The 21,134-nt window shown below is 34.6% G+C and overlaps 1 protein-coding gene across 1 annotated transcript in view; it reads left to right on the top strand.

Moving 5' to 3' along the window:
• Positions 1 to 21,134, top strand: part of LOC110039296 (DNA damage-binding protein 1) — an 82,495-nt gene that overhangs the window by 30,837 nt on the left and 30,524 nt on the right. The window contains exons 8-16 of the mRNA XM_020744308.1: positions 11,240 to 11,315; positions 11,479 to 11,688; positions 12,050 to 12,156; positions 12,265 to 12,373; positions 12,668 to 12,868; positions 12,969 to 13,184; positions 13,321 to 13,431; positions 13,860 to 14,135; positions 14,267 to 14,541. Coding sequence (XP_020599967.1) covers positions 11,240 to 11,315; positions 11,479 to 11,688; positions 12,050 to 12,156; positions 12,265 to 12,373; positions 12,668 to 12,868; positions 12,969 to 13,184; positions 13,321 to 13,431; positions 13,860 to 14,135; positions 14,267 to 14,541 — 1,581 coding nt within the window. The remainder of the gene's footprint in view (positions 1 to 11,239; positions 11,316 to 11,478; positions 11,689 to 12,049; positions 12,157 to 12,264; positions 12,374 to 12,667; positions 12,869 to 12,968; positions 13,185 to 13,320; positions 13,432 to 13,859; positions 14,136 to 14,266; positions 14,542 to 21,134) is intronic.

Below are 21,134 nucleotides of genomic sequence, written 5' to 3' on the forward strand. Positions count from 1 at the left end.
GGGACTATCCGGGGCCAACGTCTATTAAAGAAATGAAAACTAAGTTTTTCATTAATTTATCCAAACACAATAAAAAAACGGACTGACGGCCTTTTCAAAACGCCGCCCGCAGTTATAAGCTGCCCCAAACGGGCCCTAAATCTCCATCTTGGGCTAAGCAAGCTGTAGACTTTAAACGACTGCCTAAGTTGAAGTGGTCTGAATTTGATCCAGTATCTTCTTGGATGATTTGCTCTAAACTGTACTCCATCTATCTTTTTCTGAATACGGATCTATCTAAGTGATAGGCTCGGCGGAAATCATATTTACATAACATTTTTTAGATTCTTTTAAATATTCTTTTGGGATTGTTATATTCCCTTCCTTAAGATTTTTCTCGAGCTAATTCTTGAAAACGAAACAATCCTCTATGGTATGTTCAGGCATGCTGTGGTACGGGCAATAATTGGGTTGATGTTTCTTGTCGACTTCCTCAGGTTTTCTTTGGATCTGACAATCTAAACTCGGGCTTTTTCATTAAACTTCTAAACTTTTTGGGTATAGCTTCATCTTTGAAGGAATATACCATGCTCTTTCGTTTCGAAAAGGTCAGACCCTTCTTATTCTCTGTTCGGTAAGATCCTCTATGGTGTGACTGCTGGCTAGGCTGACCATGCTGCTTATGAGTTACTAATTCTCTCAGATTAGATATGGTTTAGATCGTATGAGTTACTAATTCTCTCAGATTAGATAGAGTTTAGATTATATGAGTTACTAATTCTCTCATAGGCGTAAACCCCTATAGTTAATTATATATTAAGTGGCTAAAATCTCTTAAAAAATCATTCGATTAAGATCGGGTTTCATTTTCAAGAATTCAATGCTTAGTTTTACGACTGATTGTAGGAAAATCAAAAGGGAAAAGCTCAATGCGGAACAGTTATTTCTGTAACTCAAATAAATGAAATTTAGGAAATGTTGAAGATATTGAGGAAATATTAGTGACATCTCATATTAACCTATAATTTAGCTTTACATCTTCAAAAGGTAAGTTATAATAATGTTTCAATTCTAGAATTTATTTAAAAATTTTAGACGTATATCTACACGACATATTATCATGCAAATGACCCAAGAAGTTAGGAAGATTTATGCCGTACCGAATGATAATATCGAAATCCTAAAAAGAATTTAGTGCTTATATCGCACGACATACAGTCCTGTGAAACCATAATAGTTGGTGTGAGGATTTACGCTATGCTAGACGAACAACTTCGAAATCCTGAGGATTTAAGTCCATGGAAAGGTTTAATTGAAGTTCATCATTTGCTTCATGTTGTGGTCTTGACCGTTGCCTGGAGATTAATCGTCACTTGATCGTGTCATCGTCTCATACTAAGAAAAGGGGAGAGGAGAGAAAACATGCCTCGAACAACCTACTCCAGGTTCTTTGTTCAGTTGTTGGGAAATAATTTTAAATTATTAAAAAGGGACAATTTTATTTTTTGAATTTAGCGATGGCGGTTAAAATTTCATGGCTCTGTCGTCTCAGTATCACTATATATTTTGAGATTACTTAGGGTCTGTTTGGGGCAGTTATCTAGCTTCTGCTGATAAACAGATTATCCTGATAATCTGCTAATGGACAGCTGATCCGGATAATCTGTCTGGCTGTTTGGTTAGTGCGTCTTGAAAACAGCTGATTCTGGAGAAATGATCAATCTGCCCATATTCTGGATAAACTGTTGAGCTGTTTGGTTCGTACGTTTTGTAAACAATTTATTTGAAATTTTTTTATTTAAATTAATAATCTGTGTTGCAAAATTAGTTATTTTATCAATAAAATTAAAGATCAAATGTTAAGAGAAGATAAGACAAATATATCTGATCACATAAAACGAGCAAAGTAATAGCCTACACAAAAGTAAAATGCACCTCCACATACTAATATGGACTATAATGAGATCCAAAAAATAAATAAAATAAATAACACGCCAAAATGACAAGGGAAAAAATTATAACGTTAACTTTAAAATGTAGCAGCAAATCACGTCATATGCCGTTCGATTCTGACACTCCAGAACCCTGAGCAAAACTGTCTGACTGGGATGCAGTAGAAATGTAAGCACTCAAACCAGATGTGGTGTTTTGAAATTTTGATTTCGACGAACTCCGAGCAACGGTGTCAAGTTCGGATATCATAGAAACATACTCCTTGTCGGCCCACCTGAAGAATTTGCAGTTTTCCTGTCGTTGTGCCCACCGCGGGCACCTGTAAAATTGCCTCTCGAAGGTATGTGTCTGGCGTGGCGTGAGTAGCAAGGACGGTAGCCCGCACCGACACATCACTTTCTCGAACTTCCCTGAATATCTGGAACTCATCTTCCTGCAGTTGTTAAAAATAGAATAGATTAGTCAAAAAATTGTGGAAATATAGAAAGTATACTTACCGAAATATGGAGACAGCGGTTACCGACAACAAATTTATGTGGCCGTCCAAACTGCTCCACCGTTATCCACCATATAAGAGGTGAAACTATTAACCAACATAAAGTAATATATCCACATTAGTTATAAAATAATGTCAAAGCTGCTATTAAAATAAGAGAATCATTTTCAGAATACATTCTGAAAGCCAAACAAATCGAATTTCTACAACATGCATGGAATAAACCAAACAATATGTCTATCATTGCCATGTTGGCATTTAAGATATTATAAATATATAGATCTCGGATTCCACAACATGCATTGAATAAGAAATGACAATGATAGACATATTGATCATTTGCAATAAGACATTCATAAATAAATTGCTTAGCATCACATCAATCCAATGAAATTGAACCATTAACTGTGCCATCATGCGCCTAGGACCCCTACAAATGCAGATAGGACTGCACTGCAATTCAATCATTATAGAATTTCCTTAATCTTGGAACTCAGATGATCTGATTCTTGAAGTATATCAAACCATTACAACAAGAGTAAGAATTATATTTATTTGTTTCTCTGTGTATCATTAAATGCAAATGTTTCACTTTCAACAATTGTTATGCAAATTAATTTCCCAAGAAAAACTTGCGCCAGCAGCCAACTGCATCGATAATAGCATGTAATTCATGAGCATGAACTAAAATCTTCCATTATCAGGGGTAGTTTCTTGCCAAAATGTGACAAAGGGTTTGATGGTGGTATGAAGATTGTATCAATCACAATTTGAGAAGCATATGTTTCCACCATAAAAAGGCGAGGAAAATCTGGAGAATATAACACTAACAAAGAAATGCCACAAAAGCCACTTCCACCTCTTCCAACAAACAAAATTTAACCTTCACCAATAAATTAATCAATAGGGCAAAGTAATAGCCTCTTCTCATAAATATATTCAACCAAGAATCTTGCATTAGAAAGTGTGCATCCAACTTTTTAATAGCTGAATTTATGGTATTTTTGAGTGTGTTCACAAAGAACAAATAGTATAGATAGAATTGAACTAACCGTATGAATTCAGGACATGGGGGACAAACAAATGGGAGCACTTGAGCGTGATGGCAGCACTCGAATATAAATTATTCTAGTACTACAATCACAAATTTCTAGATCAATGTTGCAAGATTGTACTGCCTCACAAAATTCCCCCAAACAAAACACTTATCAATTTCATAGAGCATCCTTCTAGTAATTCTAACTAAAAAAACTTCATAGAGCATCCTTCTAGTAATCCAGCACTACAATCACAAATGGGAGCACTTGAGTGTGATGGCAGCCTACAAACCATCAAATTGATACAACAACAACTACAACAGCAAGCATAGCATCAACCATAGCAGCAACTATAACAACAACATTGGATTAAAGCAAAGTTTCCACAATAAATATCATCAACCCTAAAGTGGATCTACTAAAAATCTCCATATTCACCGATAGTTTCCACAGAAGGAACCTCCAGGAGAAACAAAAAAGGAGAAGGACGAGAAGACCAGAGGGAGGAGCGCCGAAAGAATGAAAGAGGGACGAGAAGACCGGAAGGCCGAGAAGATCGGAGGGAGGAGAAAACCTTACCTGCGGAGCGACTTCGGCCAAGGAGAAGGAGAGGAGCGCCGAAATAACGAAAGAGGAGAGGAGCGCCGAAAGTGGACTGTTTCGAGCGGCATCGCAGTAATACCTAGGATGGAAAACGCAGATCGCGGGGATAGACCCGCGATCCGCGTGTAATATAAACATTAAAATGCGGTTTTCAAATACGCGGTGGAGAAACAAACGCATAGACAACGTTTTCAAAACGCCGCCGCACCTATAAACTGCCCCAAACGGGGTTTTAGTCTAAACAAGTTATTAAATTTTTCTAGCCCGAAGAACTCTTTTTAGTAACCGTCGGTTACCTCATCCCAGAAAATTCTTGTAAATTCAAAAGTTAAATTATTATTATTATGTTATTATTAATATTTTAGTTTATATCAGACTTTAAAATATTTTATAATTTTGTTTAATTGAAAGTGTTTTGTTATGAAATTTTTGAAAATTATTGAAGTTAAACTTTGTCAAAAGTTTGTGTCAGTTGTGTGTTATAGGGATTCCTCTTAAACATGTCCTACTTTCTCTGCCCTAGTGCTTCTTATGAAAGTGAAATAAATTATGCACTTAATGTTTGCAATCCTAAACATATGTCCTATGTTCGCTATGCTAGAGTTTTATTTCACCTGACAGAAATGCAATAAATAATAACAAAATAATAATATTGCATGTATAACAGAACATGTACAGTAAAATGCAGTAAAAGAGAAATGGTTAGTGCGTTCCTGCCGCATCTGATGACATTTCTACAAATTTACAATTATATAGAATAGGTATTTTAGAATTGGACAAACATTGAATATTTAAATATAAAAATATAAGCATGTATGTTTGTGTAATATCAAGTTGTGAACATATGGAAAATCAGAATTGGTTATAAGTATTTAAGTTAAGGAAGGGCTCAGTTTTAGGCTTTTCAGCCATAACAATCTCACAGACAACCGGAGCATTGAATTGCATAGACCAATACCGAGTAGAAGCTACCAGGAATACCCTTTATGGATGGGCAACTCTAAAATCCCTATCAACTGATTGACAAGTGGACATATAAAAGGTAGCATCCCAAAGTCCCCACTAATGTATGTAATGTTTTTGTATGAAGTGTTTTGGTTTTAAGATTTTTAGTAACTGATATCACAAAGAAATTGTCCACAAGTTTTTTAAAATATGGGTTAGAGCCACCAGCAACCCAAAGAATGAAAGGGCAACTGTCAGTCTGTTATTTTTTATTATCATTTCTAGTCCTAAACCTTCATGATATCATTAGGTTAGGAGCGTGGTACTATTCTACATCATTGCCTATTGTGTTATACATCATTGCCTATTTTGTTATACAACATTGTCTATTGACTTAATATCGCCAACTTATAATCCAATTCAATGATCCATATAAAGTTACAACCATTTGGATATTTCTACCCAACTCTAAATATTTCCACAATTGACATTGGGATAATTATATGAAAACTTGCATACATACTATTCAATTTTTATGTATTTATATTTTTGATGTCAAACTTTAACCATTTTGCATTCATATCATCTTATTTATGCATGAAAATGGGTATTTCGCTTTTGAAATGTAGGTGAAGGTGGTATTTTATTTTATTGTTTTGATGATATATTAAAGTTTTGAGTGTTATGCATGTAAATATTAGAATTTAGGTATTAGATATGTAAACATGTAAGGATTGTGTAGTGGGTGTGTAGGTATCCCCAAAATTGATCCCTTTCTTCATCCCATATCGATATATGGACTTAAAAAAAAACAATAACAGTTTTATATAATAATAGTTAATAATCTCATGAGATCAACACCTAAAGAAACATCATCGTCAGAGGAATCTCTCAAGTGGAAAAAATGAATAAATACTTGTTGTGTATTGATTTACTTCTTTCCTAAGAACTGTCTTCCTCACTCAAAATTCACAAGATGCATCCGAACCACAACAAGTGTAAATAATATTATCAATAAAAGACAGTAGGAAATGCAAGGTTAGGAATCTCATATTCAGCCTTTCTATTCCATCTTTAAAGATGAAATCATCAATAATTTTATCCCGGCACCTTGAGTGTGTTATTATTCTGAAATCACCACATTTTTCTTCCACATTCTCAAATATCTTATTTGAGAAACTGAAATAAAAGCATCCGTTTGTTTATAGTACAAATTGCAGCACATAGAAACAAAATACTGACCCCAACTTCGTCAGGCTCATAGATATGTAAATTGAAGTCAAGCCCTTTGTAATGTGGATACTCGAAGAATTGAAGTATTAAGTATAAGAAAAATCAGAAAAATCTGAGTCTATATAATCAATTTAAGTATTGTACATCTGGATATTTAAAATTCCATTTACATACATTATGAGTTGAGAGTATTACATATATGTGGACACCATTGATTTGAAGCCAGAAATTCATTCCTTTTCATTTCAAACGTTAGATAAGTAAATATAAGAAGACTGGAGTTATATATATGTTTATATTTTATAAAAGTATTGGATAACATAAGGAGTTTACGTAAATTCATAAATTTTCTTGATATGTACATTAATCTTGAGATATTGATTGAAAAGGGTCATCAAAGAGATTGTCGAAAGAAACCAAGAATTTCTTCTTGATTCTAACCAACCAAATAATTGTCTCTTGCCAAGTGTGTTAGTTAAGAGGAGAAAAGAAAGGAGAGAATAAAAAATTACACAATTACACTTCCCAACAGGCGAGAAACAGGCGAGAAAAAAAAAAAAATGGCTCATGTTTATGAGCTAAAATTTGATAGTTCTTGGAAAGAATCACAACAAAGTTTAAGCAACATTCCATATCAAAATATCACCCATATGGTTACTTGCGCACAAATGAAGTGATTTGCAGATAAGACGAAGTGATGAAATTCAACCCTTGATATATGAATGCATAGGCATTGTATGGCATACACATAAATTTCTCCACTGCCGTAATGAACGAATTACAAGGATGTTTATGATTTATACAAGCTTTCCTATGAAAATAAAGTAGTATCGACTATTCCATTTCAAAGAATGTTGAAACATCTGAGCATATGTAATTATCCATTGGCAAGATTTAATCACCAATGCTGTGAAGTCTTTACTGTGATATAAGTAATAATTTGAGAAACATTCAGATAAATATAAATGGCTTATTAAGTTAACAAGTTCTTAATAATATTTTGACAAGGTTTTTTTTTTCTTAATGATTACATTGGATGAAGCAGAAGTGACTAGAACTATATATCAAACAGACACAATGTAATCGGCTCTTGCAAATTCCAAATGATCATAATACCATTCTAATGGATTCTTAGTCCAAAGTGACTAGAACCAATAAAGAAACTGTTATAATCTTCATCTAAGTCATGATATCAATATATAAATTATGAGCAAAATATCAGAACATACCTTCCAATCTTTAATAGCCTTTAACACATATACTATAAAGATCTTTTTAATATTCTTGTTCAAACATCAATTAGCATTAATCCCCATAATTCATAATTTGTTATTGAAAGAAAATTAAAATCCAATGCTTTGATGATTCAAAACATTAATCCAAAAAAATAACTAAATTTCTCATAAATCAGCAAGGTAATGTAATCTTCTCATTTGGAATGAAAGATCATTAAAATTTTTTTTTAATTGAGGAATCGGTAAAGAGAAAAAAAATCTTCTCTCGAAATAATGCAAGCATCGACTAATTCGTAAAGAAATAAGCTCAACTTACCCAATCAAAAAAATAATAGGGTGTGCTTAGAATTAATTGTAAAATTTATTTGGCTACTGTAGGGGTATTCACAACTTAGGTGATTGAAGACAGAAGGAGGAATTTTCTTGTATGCAAATCCAAGAACCGAAGGAAACCCACAAAAGAAAATGAGAGATATTACCCATTCATGTGCAAATAATAGGATCTTACCATTTCTGTTTGGATTCAAGAAGAAGCCTTCATATTTTCACAATTCGTCATTATTCTACGGTGAAAGAAAATATTTCATAATTACTAAAAAATAACAAATCTCATGGATCCAAAACGACAAAGCACAATCCATTCAGACAAAGTAAACTCAACAACCATAGAAATGAAGTCAAACTTGACCAATGAGAACGACATGATGAATCTTTAAAAACGAATCAAATTGATCTAAGCCAAATTGATTCCATCTTCTAAATCAACTCACTTCCAATTTCCAACAGATTTAGAAATTTTGATCAAGATATTTGTCTCCTATTTATGAGTGTTTAAGAACTTGAAAAATTCAATATTAAAATCCAAAATCTGGTCAGTTTTTTTACTTAGTGTTAATCCATGATAACAAAGCTTCAACTTGTTTTTGTATTGAAAGATTATTCGAAGTTTTTATTTAGCGAAAAAAATGCTTTTTTTTAAAATTATTCTAAAATCATCTTTTTTTTTTAATTTTGTGCTTAACTTGCCAATATTATTGAGGCAATATCTTAATAATTCACTCTTGATTCTATTGTATGGCCATATTTTAGACTTCTGTGAGCCCTTTCTAAAACTTTTTCCTTAAGCTTCAAAGACTGAAGGTTGATGTCTGAATTTAACACCCATGAGATGTCCCACATAAGCTACACATTGAAGTGAATCTACTGATAGCAAATGGCATCAAAGCGGTGCTTCTCATTCTGAATGTTACAATGGTAGATCATTACACTAGTATAGACTATTCAACATAAGATAAATTCACCCAAGTATCTCCAACTATGTTTCTCTTAGCATGCGCCTTCATTTATTCTAGAAATTGAAGTAACGTTAAGGAATAGGAATATCTTCAGTATAAGGTTCCTTGTGAATTTTATTCAAGGCCTATGCTGCTAACAGTTTTCTTCGTCTGATGGTCACTGAACTCCTTTGATGCAATGTTGTGGCAAGGGTGTGGTGAAATAGCTGAAACTAGATGCAATGTTATGACAGGGGTGTTGGTGAAGTAGCTGTAAACTAGGGCCCACATACGTGTGGAGGTAGCATGTATGCCAGTTTTTATTTCTTCTGCTAGTACTACTTTATTTTGGAGAAGACTTGTGTGATTGGCAGTAGTAGGAAGGAAGAACTTTATTTAGTTTTCGACGTATGATAACGTATATATGTGCACACACACACACACACACACATTAAATGTCAATTTTTTATGCTTGTGATCTTGTCCTAACCCCAAGAAGGATATGAGAATCCTTTTAAATTATAGGGCCAACTAAACAACTCCCTTTTTCTTAACTTGTAGAACCTTTTGAATGCTGGATTTTGTATATGTCACTCATTCCATTTTTTATCTAGTTACTATCCTTGGTTTTTGTTTGTTTTGAGTAGGTTATGTGAATGTGCGTGCGTGCATGCATGCATGTATTCTTTTTTGTCATTTGTAGCATTTGCCTTCAAGTTTTGTTCCTTTTATCACATAACATCTTTGAGTCACTTCATTTTTAATCACTCAATTTTAGTATTTTCATTTATATCACGTTCTTCTATATAATGGAACCAAGATACTAAAAATTATCATATCTTGGTATCGCTTTATTTGCTAATAATATTACTTGATAATTGTTTTTGCCATATCCACTAAAATTTCATATCTTATACCAATTACTTATTCTACTAATTTTAAACATTCCATTTTTTTATTTTTTTCGTTTCTCTAAATATTAACTTATTTTAAAGTATGTCTCATTGATGAAAATTATATCATCTTCGAAATGCATTCACTAAGGTATCTCAAATCTCACTTTGAATATACTTTGTAAGCTTCTCCATAGCCAATACAAAATATATGAATTCAATATAGATTGTTGGAAATTGTTTTGGCATGCTTTTTTTTTTTTTTTTTTTTTTTTTTTTGCATTCAAACATTGTTTTGCTACTACTTGCTTCTTTGCTTGTTAAGCAATGGAGAAATTATATTTGTTGAGGGGTAGTGCTTTAGAACCTGAGGCACAAAATTCTAAAAGTTTGAGTACGTTTTTTGCACTTTTGTAGAAGAAAAGTCACCTTATACACCTTCCTCACTTCCATCTCATTCCTCACTTTATTCTTCTTCTTCTTCTATATGGCACCTTTGTTTGTTCTTCTCCTGTTGATGTAGGGTCTGGGGACGGTTTTGCTTGTTTTAACTTATGTCCTCCATATTACAATAGAGGCTACTGCTTACTGCCTTTGGCTTGTCCTCTATCCCTTATACTGATAAATAAACGATCCTTACTGAATTTTTTTTATGATAAATTTATTCTTTAAATGTATCTTTTTGCTTTTTTTATTCCATATGTTTGCATTTGCATATGAAACTGTCCTATAGATCATTGTTTTAAATTATAAAAAAAATTTTCCTTACTTTTTTATTCACGGTATTTATGTTGAGTTGCCCCTTCATTTGAATGAAAATCATTTTTCGGTTTGGTCTTTATTGCCTTAATCACACAGTAATATGTATGGTAATTGTAATTCTTGTTTTTTTTTGACGTGTTTGAAGTTCTTTTTCATTCTTTCTATGATGATTTCGTGTATGATATTAGGTTCTTTGCTTCATTTGCATATTCTTCAGTGGGCAGCAATAACACGACCACCACCACCAACAACAACAACAACAATAACCCTTTATCTCACTAAGTGGGGTCAGCTACATTATTTCTTTTCTCCATTGTGTCCTATTGAGTGTCACATTTTCATTTAATTCTAATAGATTTAGATCATTTTTTTATACAATATACCCAAGTCCTTATAGGTTTACCTTTGTCTTTCTTAACGTAAGTCGAATCTAAAACATATACTCTCATAACCGGATCATTAGATGGCATCGTTTAATGTGACCAAACCATATAAGACGACACTCTCTAAACTTGTTTGCCACTGGAGCTATACTAATCCTTTCACAGATAAATTTGTTTCGCATTCAGTGGACTTTCAATGATAGAATTTTTGCTCTTGCCTTTGTTTATTGTCCCATTTGAGTTATTCACCAAGTTTATTTCTCACATCAACCTTCAAGATGCTTTTTAATCTTCATAATGTGCCGAGTTGAGGTTGCTTGCCTACATTTTACTTTCTTTGCTGCTATGGGGCTATCAGGTTTCTCATAATTCTTTAAATATGGCTCACTTTGACATTTATTTTTTCTGTTATGTGATTATGGCATTTGTACTATCATTTGTCATAGACTCGAAGAGCTTCAAGTCTTGGATATCAAGTTTCTGTATGGGTGTTCAAAACCTACAATTGCAGTCCTGTACCAGGTTTGTTCATTACATTGATACGCAGAAGTTTAGAGAGCTTGCAAGACTAGCCTGAGCTTTTCTTCTGTTTGGAAGCCTTGCCAATCATAAGAATTGATGGTTTTGATTTGCTAAGCTGAAGTTTAATGTAGAACTAATACTACTGCATTGTTTATTATGGTAGGATAACAAAGATGCCCGCCACCTTAAGACATATGAGGTTGCACTCAAGGATAAGGATTTTATCGAGGGTCCATGGTCGCAGAATAATCTTGATAATGGTGCTGGTTTGTTAATACCCGTTCCATTGCCTTTAGGTGGTGTTGTTATTATTGGGGAGGAGACTATTGTGTATTGCAATGGCTCTTCATTCAAGGCTATCCCTATTCGACCAGTATGCATGTGCTCCTTATTTACACGAATTTTTAATAGTGTCAAAATAGTACCTTGAATGTTTACATGGAGTTATTTTAGTCCTAGAGTATATACACGTGTCAAATTACTCCCTAGACTCTTTTAATATCGGTTAAAATAGTCAACAGTGAGGACTATCTTGACCCCCTACTAATAGAGTTAGGAACTAAATTGACACTTTAATAGACTCTGAGACTAAGATGTACCACTATAAAGACTCGAGACCATTTTTGTCACTTTTCTCGTCTTTCATATGCTCTTAACTATATTCATTTTCTCGCTTTCTGCACAATTTTATCTTTTTTTTGTATTTTATTTATAGAAAGTAATTGTCTTTTCAGTCAATTACCAGAGCATATGGTAGGGTTGATCCTGATGGTTCTCGATTTTTGCTTGGTGATAATTCTGGACTTTTGCATTTACTCGTCATCTCTCATGAAAGAGAAAGGTATGCAATAATGGTTTAGACAAATTTCATTCAAAAGGAGTAGCATTGCTTAGTTCACCTTTCTTGTAATTCTATGTTGGAGACTTGAGCTTTCCTTTTACATGTTAGGATCACCGGCCTAAAAATTGAGCACCTTGGAGAGACCTCTGTTGCATCATCAATTTCATATCTTGATAACGCAGTTGTATATGTTGGTTCTAAGTATGGGGATTCACAGGTTTGTATGAAGCAATGATCAACACTTGTTCCCTCTTGCTTTGTTTGATAATTTCTGCTAATAACTGGAAAAATGTGCCTTTCATGTATAATTGAAATTCTCCCGAAAAGATGGCTTGGTATTGCGCTATAATGTTTTTATTTCATGTTCATGAGGGTCACACTCATATATTAAATCTTGCATGATTCTTTTTTTCAAGAATTTTTTTTAAAACCATATCAAGTTCATGATGCTATCTTGATTTTCGTAGTTATTTACCTTTGTACTAAGCTCTACATTACTGACATTAAACAGCTTATCAAACTTAATCTGCAACCAGATGAAAAAGGATCGTATGTTGAAGTTATTGAAAAATATGTCAATCTTGGCCCAATTGTTGACTTCTGCGTTGTGGATCTTGAGAGGCAAGGGCAAGGTCAGGTGGTCACTTGCTCGGGAGCTTACAAAGATGGTTCACTTCGTGTTGTTCGAAATGGCATAGGCATAAATGAACAGGTGTGTTTTTTCAATGTTTTTAATGTGAAATATGATTGAAAATTTTATCAGTTTTTTTCTTTAGGAGTTTTGCTTTAGTCTATCTTTATCTACTTGTTAGGCGTCAGTAGAACTTCAAGGTATCAAAGGGCTATGGTCTTTAAGATCTTCTACTTCTGATCCAAATGACACCTTTTTGGTTGTAAGCTTTATTAGTGAGACACGTATCCTAGCTATGAATATGGAGGATGAGTTAGAAGAAACTGAGATAGATGGCTTCTATGCACAAGCACAGACGTTGTTTTGCCAAAACGCCTTGCATGATCAGCTTGTTCAGGTGCTGATATACCAAGTTTTGTTTTCCATAACAAGTACAGATGCTTGCTTTATGCTTACGTTTTATAAGCTTATTTGAGTTAAACATTGACTATTCAAAACCCAATAAAATTAGACTATTTTTTGCTTTGTAACAGGTTACTGCAAGTTCTGTTCGGCTTGTAAGCTGTACATCTCGTGAGCTGCAGGATCAATGGAATGCACCTGCTGGGTTTTCGGTTAATGTTGCCACTGCTAATGCTACTCAGGTCTTAGTTTTTATTCTTTGAATTTTCTTTTGGTGAGGGATGGGGATAACTTTGAGTTTTGGGTAATCTTGAGTAGCAGTATTTGGTTAGATCTAATTATTTATTCATTAATCTTCTTTTGCCCCTTGAGAAAAATAGAAGGCCCTTGACCTTTGTTTTAAAAAAATGTAGTAGCAGTAAGAAATTTCTACTCTTTTTTCATTATTTGTATTAGCGATCAATGGAATGCACCTGCTGGGTTTTCAGTTAATGTTGCCACTTCTATTGCTACTCATGTCTTAATTTTTGTTCTTTGAATTTTCTTTTGGTTAGAGATGGGGATAACCTTAAGTTTTAGGTAATCTTGAGTAGCTGCTATTGGTTAGATCTAATTATTTATTCATTTATCATCTTTTGTTCAGAAGAGTTCTTGTCATTGACTATCGCAGGTTTTGTTGGCTATTGGAGGTGGTCATCTTGTTTATCTTGAAATTGGGGACGGAAAGCTGACTGAAGTAAAGCATATACAGTTGGAATATGAGATATCTTGTCTAGACATAAATCTAATTGGTGAAAAAGCTACTTCTAGTTCACTGGCTGCGGTTGGTATGTGGACTGATATAAGCGTCAGAATCTTTTCTCTACCAAGCCTGGATCTTATTACGAAAGAGAGTCTTGGTGGAGAAATAATACCACGCTCTGTCTTAATTTGCTCTTTTGAAGGGGTAAGTTAATATTTGCACTCTTTTTACTTGTATGTATATAATTTATTATTCAGCGTTGACCAATCTTGCTACCTTACTAATTTAGCATGTATCTTGATTTTTTTTTTCATGAAAGCCTCTTATTCTTTCAGATCTCATATTTGCTATGTGCCCTTGGAGATGGGCATCTTTTCAACTTCTTGTTGAATTTAGCTACCGGTGAGTTGTCTGATAGGAAGAAGGTATCTCTTGGAACACAGCCAATCACTCTACGAACATTTTCGTCAAAGGATACCACACATGTGTTTGCTGCTTCTGATAGGCCAACGGTTATTTACAGCAGCAACAAAAAGTTGCTCTATAGTAATGTAAATCTTAAAGAAGTTAGTCACATGTGTCCGTTCAATTCGGCTGCCTTTCCAGACAGGTTCTTTCATTATTCCCCTGTTGCTTATTTTCTAACAATATATGTAAGTTTCCTTTGAATAATTTGAGTTACATTTTAGATGAAGAAATTTATACTACTTAAAATGCTTTAACTTGGTTAATATATGATGTCAGCAATGATTGTTTTCGTGTGAGAATTCCCTTTGCAGTTTGTGCTTCATTTATTTATTTATTTTTTTGGTTTTGAACTTGCGACTTTGGCTTTCTACCTTAATTCTAAAAGACTACTGTACTGTCATACAAACTCGAAGGCCCTATTCAGGGTCTGTTTGGCGTAGCTGCAACTTCTCAGCTTTTCAGCTGCAGCTGTGTTGCTCCAGAAAACTGCTGCGGGGAAGCAGCTGCGGGGGAGCTGGCTGTCTGTTTGGTGCAGCTGTGTGAAAATAGCTGTGAGGCAGCTTTTTCTGGAGAAATGACCAAGCTGCCCTTGTTTGCTAAAACTGTTTAAAAATTATTATGTATTTATATGAGAAGACAGGGCCAATGTTTAACTCTGCAAAAATCCTAAAATTTTTTTAGCTTCAAAAAGGATTCGTTTGTTGTTCATCTGCTCTCCAAGGCAGAGAAACATATGTGTGACTATTGAAGACATCCAAGGTTTGCCAAAAAAATCCAAGCTATACAACAAACAAAAGGTATGCCAATAGATCTAACAAACCCAAAAATAAGATCAAAGCAAAAAATAAAAACAAAAACCGCCAACAGATAACAGGGTGGGGGAGAAATTACCCTCTTTTTGACGAGATCACGAGATCGGGAGAAACCGTCACCGACTATAGAAGAGGAGGAGAAGGGATGAAGCTCGCGCGAAGATATAACTGCTCTATTAGAGCTCATACCAAGGGGCATGGGGGTAAAAGCCGCGGCCACAAAGCTGGTCCACGCATATACCCCCGCTGCCCGCTTTCGAGGCATAACGCACGAAGCGGCGGGGGCGAAGCCGAACAAAACAACGGGATTTCGGGGAATTTCGCGGCGCTGTGCCACACCGCACTAAAAAAGCCAAACCAAACAGAGCCTCAGTCTTTCCAGCAATTGATGCTAGTTGTTTAAGCAATGTTGGAAAATTTATATTTTATTTCTAAGTTATATTTGAAGGAGAATGGTTGATTATTCTAAAATAATTGACAAAGTTTAAAGCAGCCTTTTGAAGAATATGAGAGAAGAATGTTTCTTATTTTTATATTACAATAGATAAGAGTTGCAATAGTTATATCATAAGTTGTGAGCCTAATATTGAAAGAAAAACAGGGAAATAAAATCAGGCAAAATTAACCAAATAAGGAGGCAAAAAATAGGAATAACATTATATAACTATAAATTGGGAATGAATGGAGCGAATAACCCCTTTCCTCATTAGTAGGAAAGCTGGCGGACAACATATGACATGGCAGGGGTTGCTGGATTACTGAGCTGGAGGATTAGATATCTGATTGGCTGTAAATTAGGCGGAGTTGCTGTAGGCTGATGGAACCAGTTGGCGGGCCAGCAATACCTTTCTGGAATGCTGCAGGCAGGCAGTAGAAGCAATAGCTGGCGCTATGGCAAGTTGGCAGCAGCTGGGATGTTGAATTGATTTACATGGATACAAGCTGGTAAGAAGCAGATTTTCTGGTTTGCAGGAGCAGTTGTCTCAACTCACAAGTTGGCAGCGAGTGACTGTCATAGTGACTCTAAGAACAGGATTTTCACACTGACCTCAAGCTTGCAATATATGTTGATCATTCTTAGCTTGAAGTAAGGTTGTCAAAATTATGATTGATCTGGAGCTTCAGTAAGGATACTGATATTATGAAGATTTGCTAGAGTGTAATTGATTTTGATAATTCCTGGATCAAAATTTTCCTTTATAAAGTGTATTTATTTCATTATGTTTATTCCATGATCATGGTGGACGGGGTCTTTTGCATTGCTAATAATGGTGTGCCTATCACACCTCATTTTTTGAGGTTATGTAGTGGTAAATTTTAAACCTTTTATAAGGCATCCAAGTCACATTTTATTTTAAGTTCCATGTGTCATGGCTTCAAATTCTGTTAGTAATAAGCTGTTGCGCAGCAGTTGCCAACTGGTTGTCCGTTTGTTTATTGTAGTTTGAAAACGATTGTGCTACAACTGTTTCTAGACAAATAACTATTTTGTTCTTGTATAGTAATGCTATTTGTAACAAAACTCTTCATACCAGTACAATCCATACTTAAAAGCAAATATCCATTACAAAAAATTTCAAAATAAAGATATACACCTCACTTAACAGTGAGTAGTATGATTACCAAGATTAATAAAATGACTATTAAGCAACAATTAATAATATGATAATATTATTTTTAAAATGCAGACGGCGTATGTCACAAGCTAAGCCATTCTTCTAGGATACTCTCCATGCTCGATTACTCTCGTCGGTGAAATCTTCCAACCTAATTGCATCATATCATACTATTTGTCTTTACTTTTCTTTAATTTTCTAATAATATTTTGTCAATCTTCCTTATTGAAATAGGTTATTAATCTATTTCCTAGTTCAACTTCCTCGAGGCAAATGTCTCAAAATATTATGTTTGTATTCTTATCCTACATCGCAGATGAATCAACCTCTTTTGTCTTGACCATTGTGATACTATAATGAAAAAAATAATTAACATAAATCCCGAGAGATACAAAAAAAGAATGTCACAAATTAACAACAATCTCTTTCCACACACAAACACATCCACCATCACCAACACCCACACACCTTCCACCACCACCTCACCCACGAACAAACACATCCACCAACACATAAACATCCACACACCACACATCCACACATCCACACACCTGCCCATGTCATACAAAACCCTAAGAATCAACGTGTAATACACATCACAAATCACACCACCACCTCCGCACACTACACACTTGCACACATCACACACCAGCACACACACACACCAGCACACACACACACCAACCAAAATTCGGGCAAGCGCCTACACAAACCTGCACATCCACAACCATCACACCACCATATATGTTTTGAATGTTCAAATGCGAACACCACCACCATCGAGCGTATCACAAGCAAAGCATAAAATATTTGTATGATGCAAACCGGGCTTCATAAAGTATAAAGCCACATATACGAGCAAGCTTAAGCATGGATGCAACATAAAGTGTAAAGCATCAAACCTAGCTTCATGGATGCAACACGAAGCATCAAATCGAGCATCATGGATGCAACATAAATCATCAAAATCATCAACCAAGCATGTCACAACCGAGTTTTATGTATGCAACAAAGAATCAAATTCATCCATGATATGCTCAGTTGATATGTATCACAACCGAGCATATCAAAAACATAAACCAAATCCATCATGGATGCAACACGAAGCATCAAAATCATCAACCGAGCATTTCAAACGAAAACCACCAAACCGAGTAAAGAGAGAAATAAGGGGAGAGGAAACCAACAACCAAACTGAGAACTATTGCACTTTAATATGTGCAGAATCATAAAGCCACCTAATAGACAAAGCAAAGTTTACCGGAACAGAGGGGAGAGATAGAAGGGGGACTACCGCATAGAGCTCATAATGCGCACAACCATCAAACCAAGCCAAAAAAGACAAGGGATATGAAAAGAGAATATAAAGCTCGCCGCAATAACCACCAATTAAAGAAAGGGAACCACTGCACAGAGAACAGAGTGCACAAAACCACCAAATCGAGTTGAAGAAAAGAGTTGAGAGGGAGAAATATGTAAGGGTCACCAGAACAATCACACGCAACCAACAAGAGGCAACCAAAGACAATGCTTAGGCACCAGAGCCACAGATCCAAGGGTATTGAGAGAAGAGAAATTAGAGAAATAGTCGAGTCGACGAAGCCGCAGAGAAACAAGAGCGAAGCCGCGGAAAGAACACAAAAGGGCAACTACTAAAAATAAAATCGAAGGAACGTGGGCCGTGGGTTGAAGCTGCGGCCTGCGTTTCGATTAGATTTATCAAAGCGCCCTTGCAACTACAGAATCCAAACAACCTAAACTGCGGTCCCAGACTGCACCACAGTAAAACCACAACCCCAAATGGCCTATAAGAGTGGCCTAAGAGGGCCGACCGACTCCTCAACGTCGAAAAAACTTGGACTTGTTTGGCTCAGTTATGAAAAATGGGAGTCGATTATGTTGCAAGACTTCCCGCATCGCTTCGATCGCTGGATTTTCTTTTGTGACCCTCCCCGTGTCATTCTTACTCAGTTCTAACTTTATATTTTCTTTTCCTTTTACCTGTACAGAACAACTAGAATAATAAACTCATGAGCTATGCAGCTCAACAAAATAAATAATTATAATATAAAATTCAAATATTCAAGATTACTAATCATGAAACTGAGCATATTTGGAGTAATATATTACTATAACATTCGAATTAAAAGTTGGTTACATGAGAAATAACATTTATATGTTTGAACAAAAGAAATAACAACATAATTGTCAAATATAATTATCTTAGTACTTTATTTTAGTAATGATTTAATTACTTACAATGTAATTTAATTGTATCGAGTTATTTTCTTGCTTGTTTTTTTTTCCACCACGTAATTCATGTTGGCCCTAAAGCGCGTCATGTGTGATTGTCTAGGTTTATCGGCCATTAAAAGTTTAAGTTATAGATAGGGGTGTAAACGAGCCGAACACGAGCGAGCCCAGACCCAGCTCGTGTTCGACTCGTTTATATTTCGAGCTCAAAAAGTGTGTTCGTGTTCGGTTTATTTGCTTAGCGAGCCGAACACGAGCCGTTCACGAACAAAGAGTCATTTTGACAACCCTAATCGCATATTCATAAGTTGTTAAGGATTGAGACAAGATTTAAAACATCATTTGAATCTAATTTAATAATTTTTATTCTATGTTCTTTATTAATACTTTTAATTGATTATAAACATAATTTGAAATCTTTGTAGTTTTGTAGTCAATTAATTTTTTTAAAAAATAATACTCATAAAAAATATATATATAATTAATTAGTAGTATTTCGAGCCAAAACAAGCCGAACACGAACGAACAAATATTTGTTTGTGCTGTTCGTGTTCGGCTCATTAACTTAGCGAACGAGCCAAACACGAGCTTCTTAACGAGCCAAACACGAGCTGTTCGTGAACAACGAGCCGTTTTGACAGCCCTGGTTATAGACCCATACCACATAAGAGTATAAATCCAACTTAAAATATCATCATCAAATTCAATAGAGCTCAGGTGGAGCGCAACATTATAATTATTGAACTACAATTATCGACCACTTTTCCTTATCTATATAGGTACATAAACATGTCATTGTTAACTGATCTTTTGATAACACGACAATTCTTAAGCTCAACACATTTTCATAAATAAGCATTTAAAGAAACATCTCATTTTTTTAAAATATACTGAACAGTTAAATATTTTAATGAGCAATTAGTAAATAATAGATGCCTTCTTTTAAAAGTATCATCAATTAACTAAATATTCGTATAATTATAATTTATTTAAGAGAGTTTGTATCATCTTAATTTATGTGTGATTATTTGTGCATGAATATTGCATTCTACAATATAAGAAATTTATAATGCATTGCTCCCATAAATCTAAATAATGTTTAAATGCACATGCAAAAGGGCTAAGAAAATTTCTCTTCTGAATTCAAAATTTTTTATTTTACCCATTTGACAATCAACCTTCTTTAATGTATTTGGATTGTACTGGTGGTTATAATTGATCAAGTATCTCTAGGTGTCTAATTTTTGTTTTGTTATCCCACTTTATTGGGGAGTATGAATATAAATATTATGATGAATAAGTCTTTGATGAAGGTGATCTCTACGAATGAAATGAAAATATTATTTCCCATTATTGGTCTGGAAGAGTTGAATTTGGGTTTGTATATAATCGAGCAATTTTTGGAAAATTGAAATGTTTTAAGCTTTCTTTTTATTAGAAAGATTGAATTGGTTGTAGCATGTTCATCAACAAAAAATTATAAACCCATGCCACTTAAGATATTGTTCACTCCAGTGGCCCCACATGTCATATGGATTAGGGTTGAAATTTAGATCTTGCTTATATGATTGACAAGTCTTGCATTGAAACACTTTAGGATTTGTGTTGATAGAAGTGGAAATGTTTTTTAAAGTATATGAAATTTGATTGCCAGCGTAAAACTTGTCGAAAAAATCATGACATGAATCCTTTTGATCATTGTGTAAGTGCTAGGGCGTCCCCTGGAAGCGACGCGCTGTATAGCCTGAATACAGTGAAAAGTGTGCAAGGGCCGCTACACCGGCGCCCGGGTGTAGTGTTAAATAAGCAAGGGTTCCCACATTACGGGCGAATGCGGGTAAAGAAGTTAGTCCATGAAACTAATGAAACTAATATTAGGATAGGATCTTGGAATATAAGCACTCTCAATGGTAAATTAATGGAATTAGTTGATATTATGATTCATAGAAAAATTAATATCTTATGTATTCAAGAAACTAAGTGGGTGGGAGAAAAGGCTAAGGAGATTGATAATTTAGGCTTTAAACTTTGGTATTCTGGTAAGAGTCGCACTA

Source organism: Phalaenopsis equestris, unplaced genomic scaffold (assembly GCF_001263595.1).
Source record: "Phalaenopsis equestris unplaced genomic scaffold, ASM126359v1 Scaffold000002, whole genome shotgun sequence".
NCBI classification, from domain to species: Eukaryota; Viridiplantae; Streptophyta; class Magnoliopsida; order Asparagales; family Orchidaceae; genus Phalaenopsis; species Phalaenopsis equestris.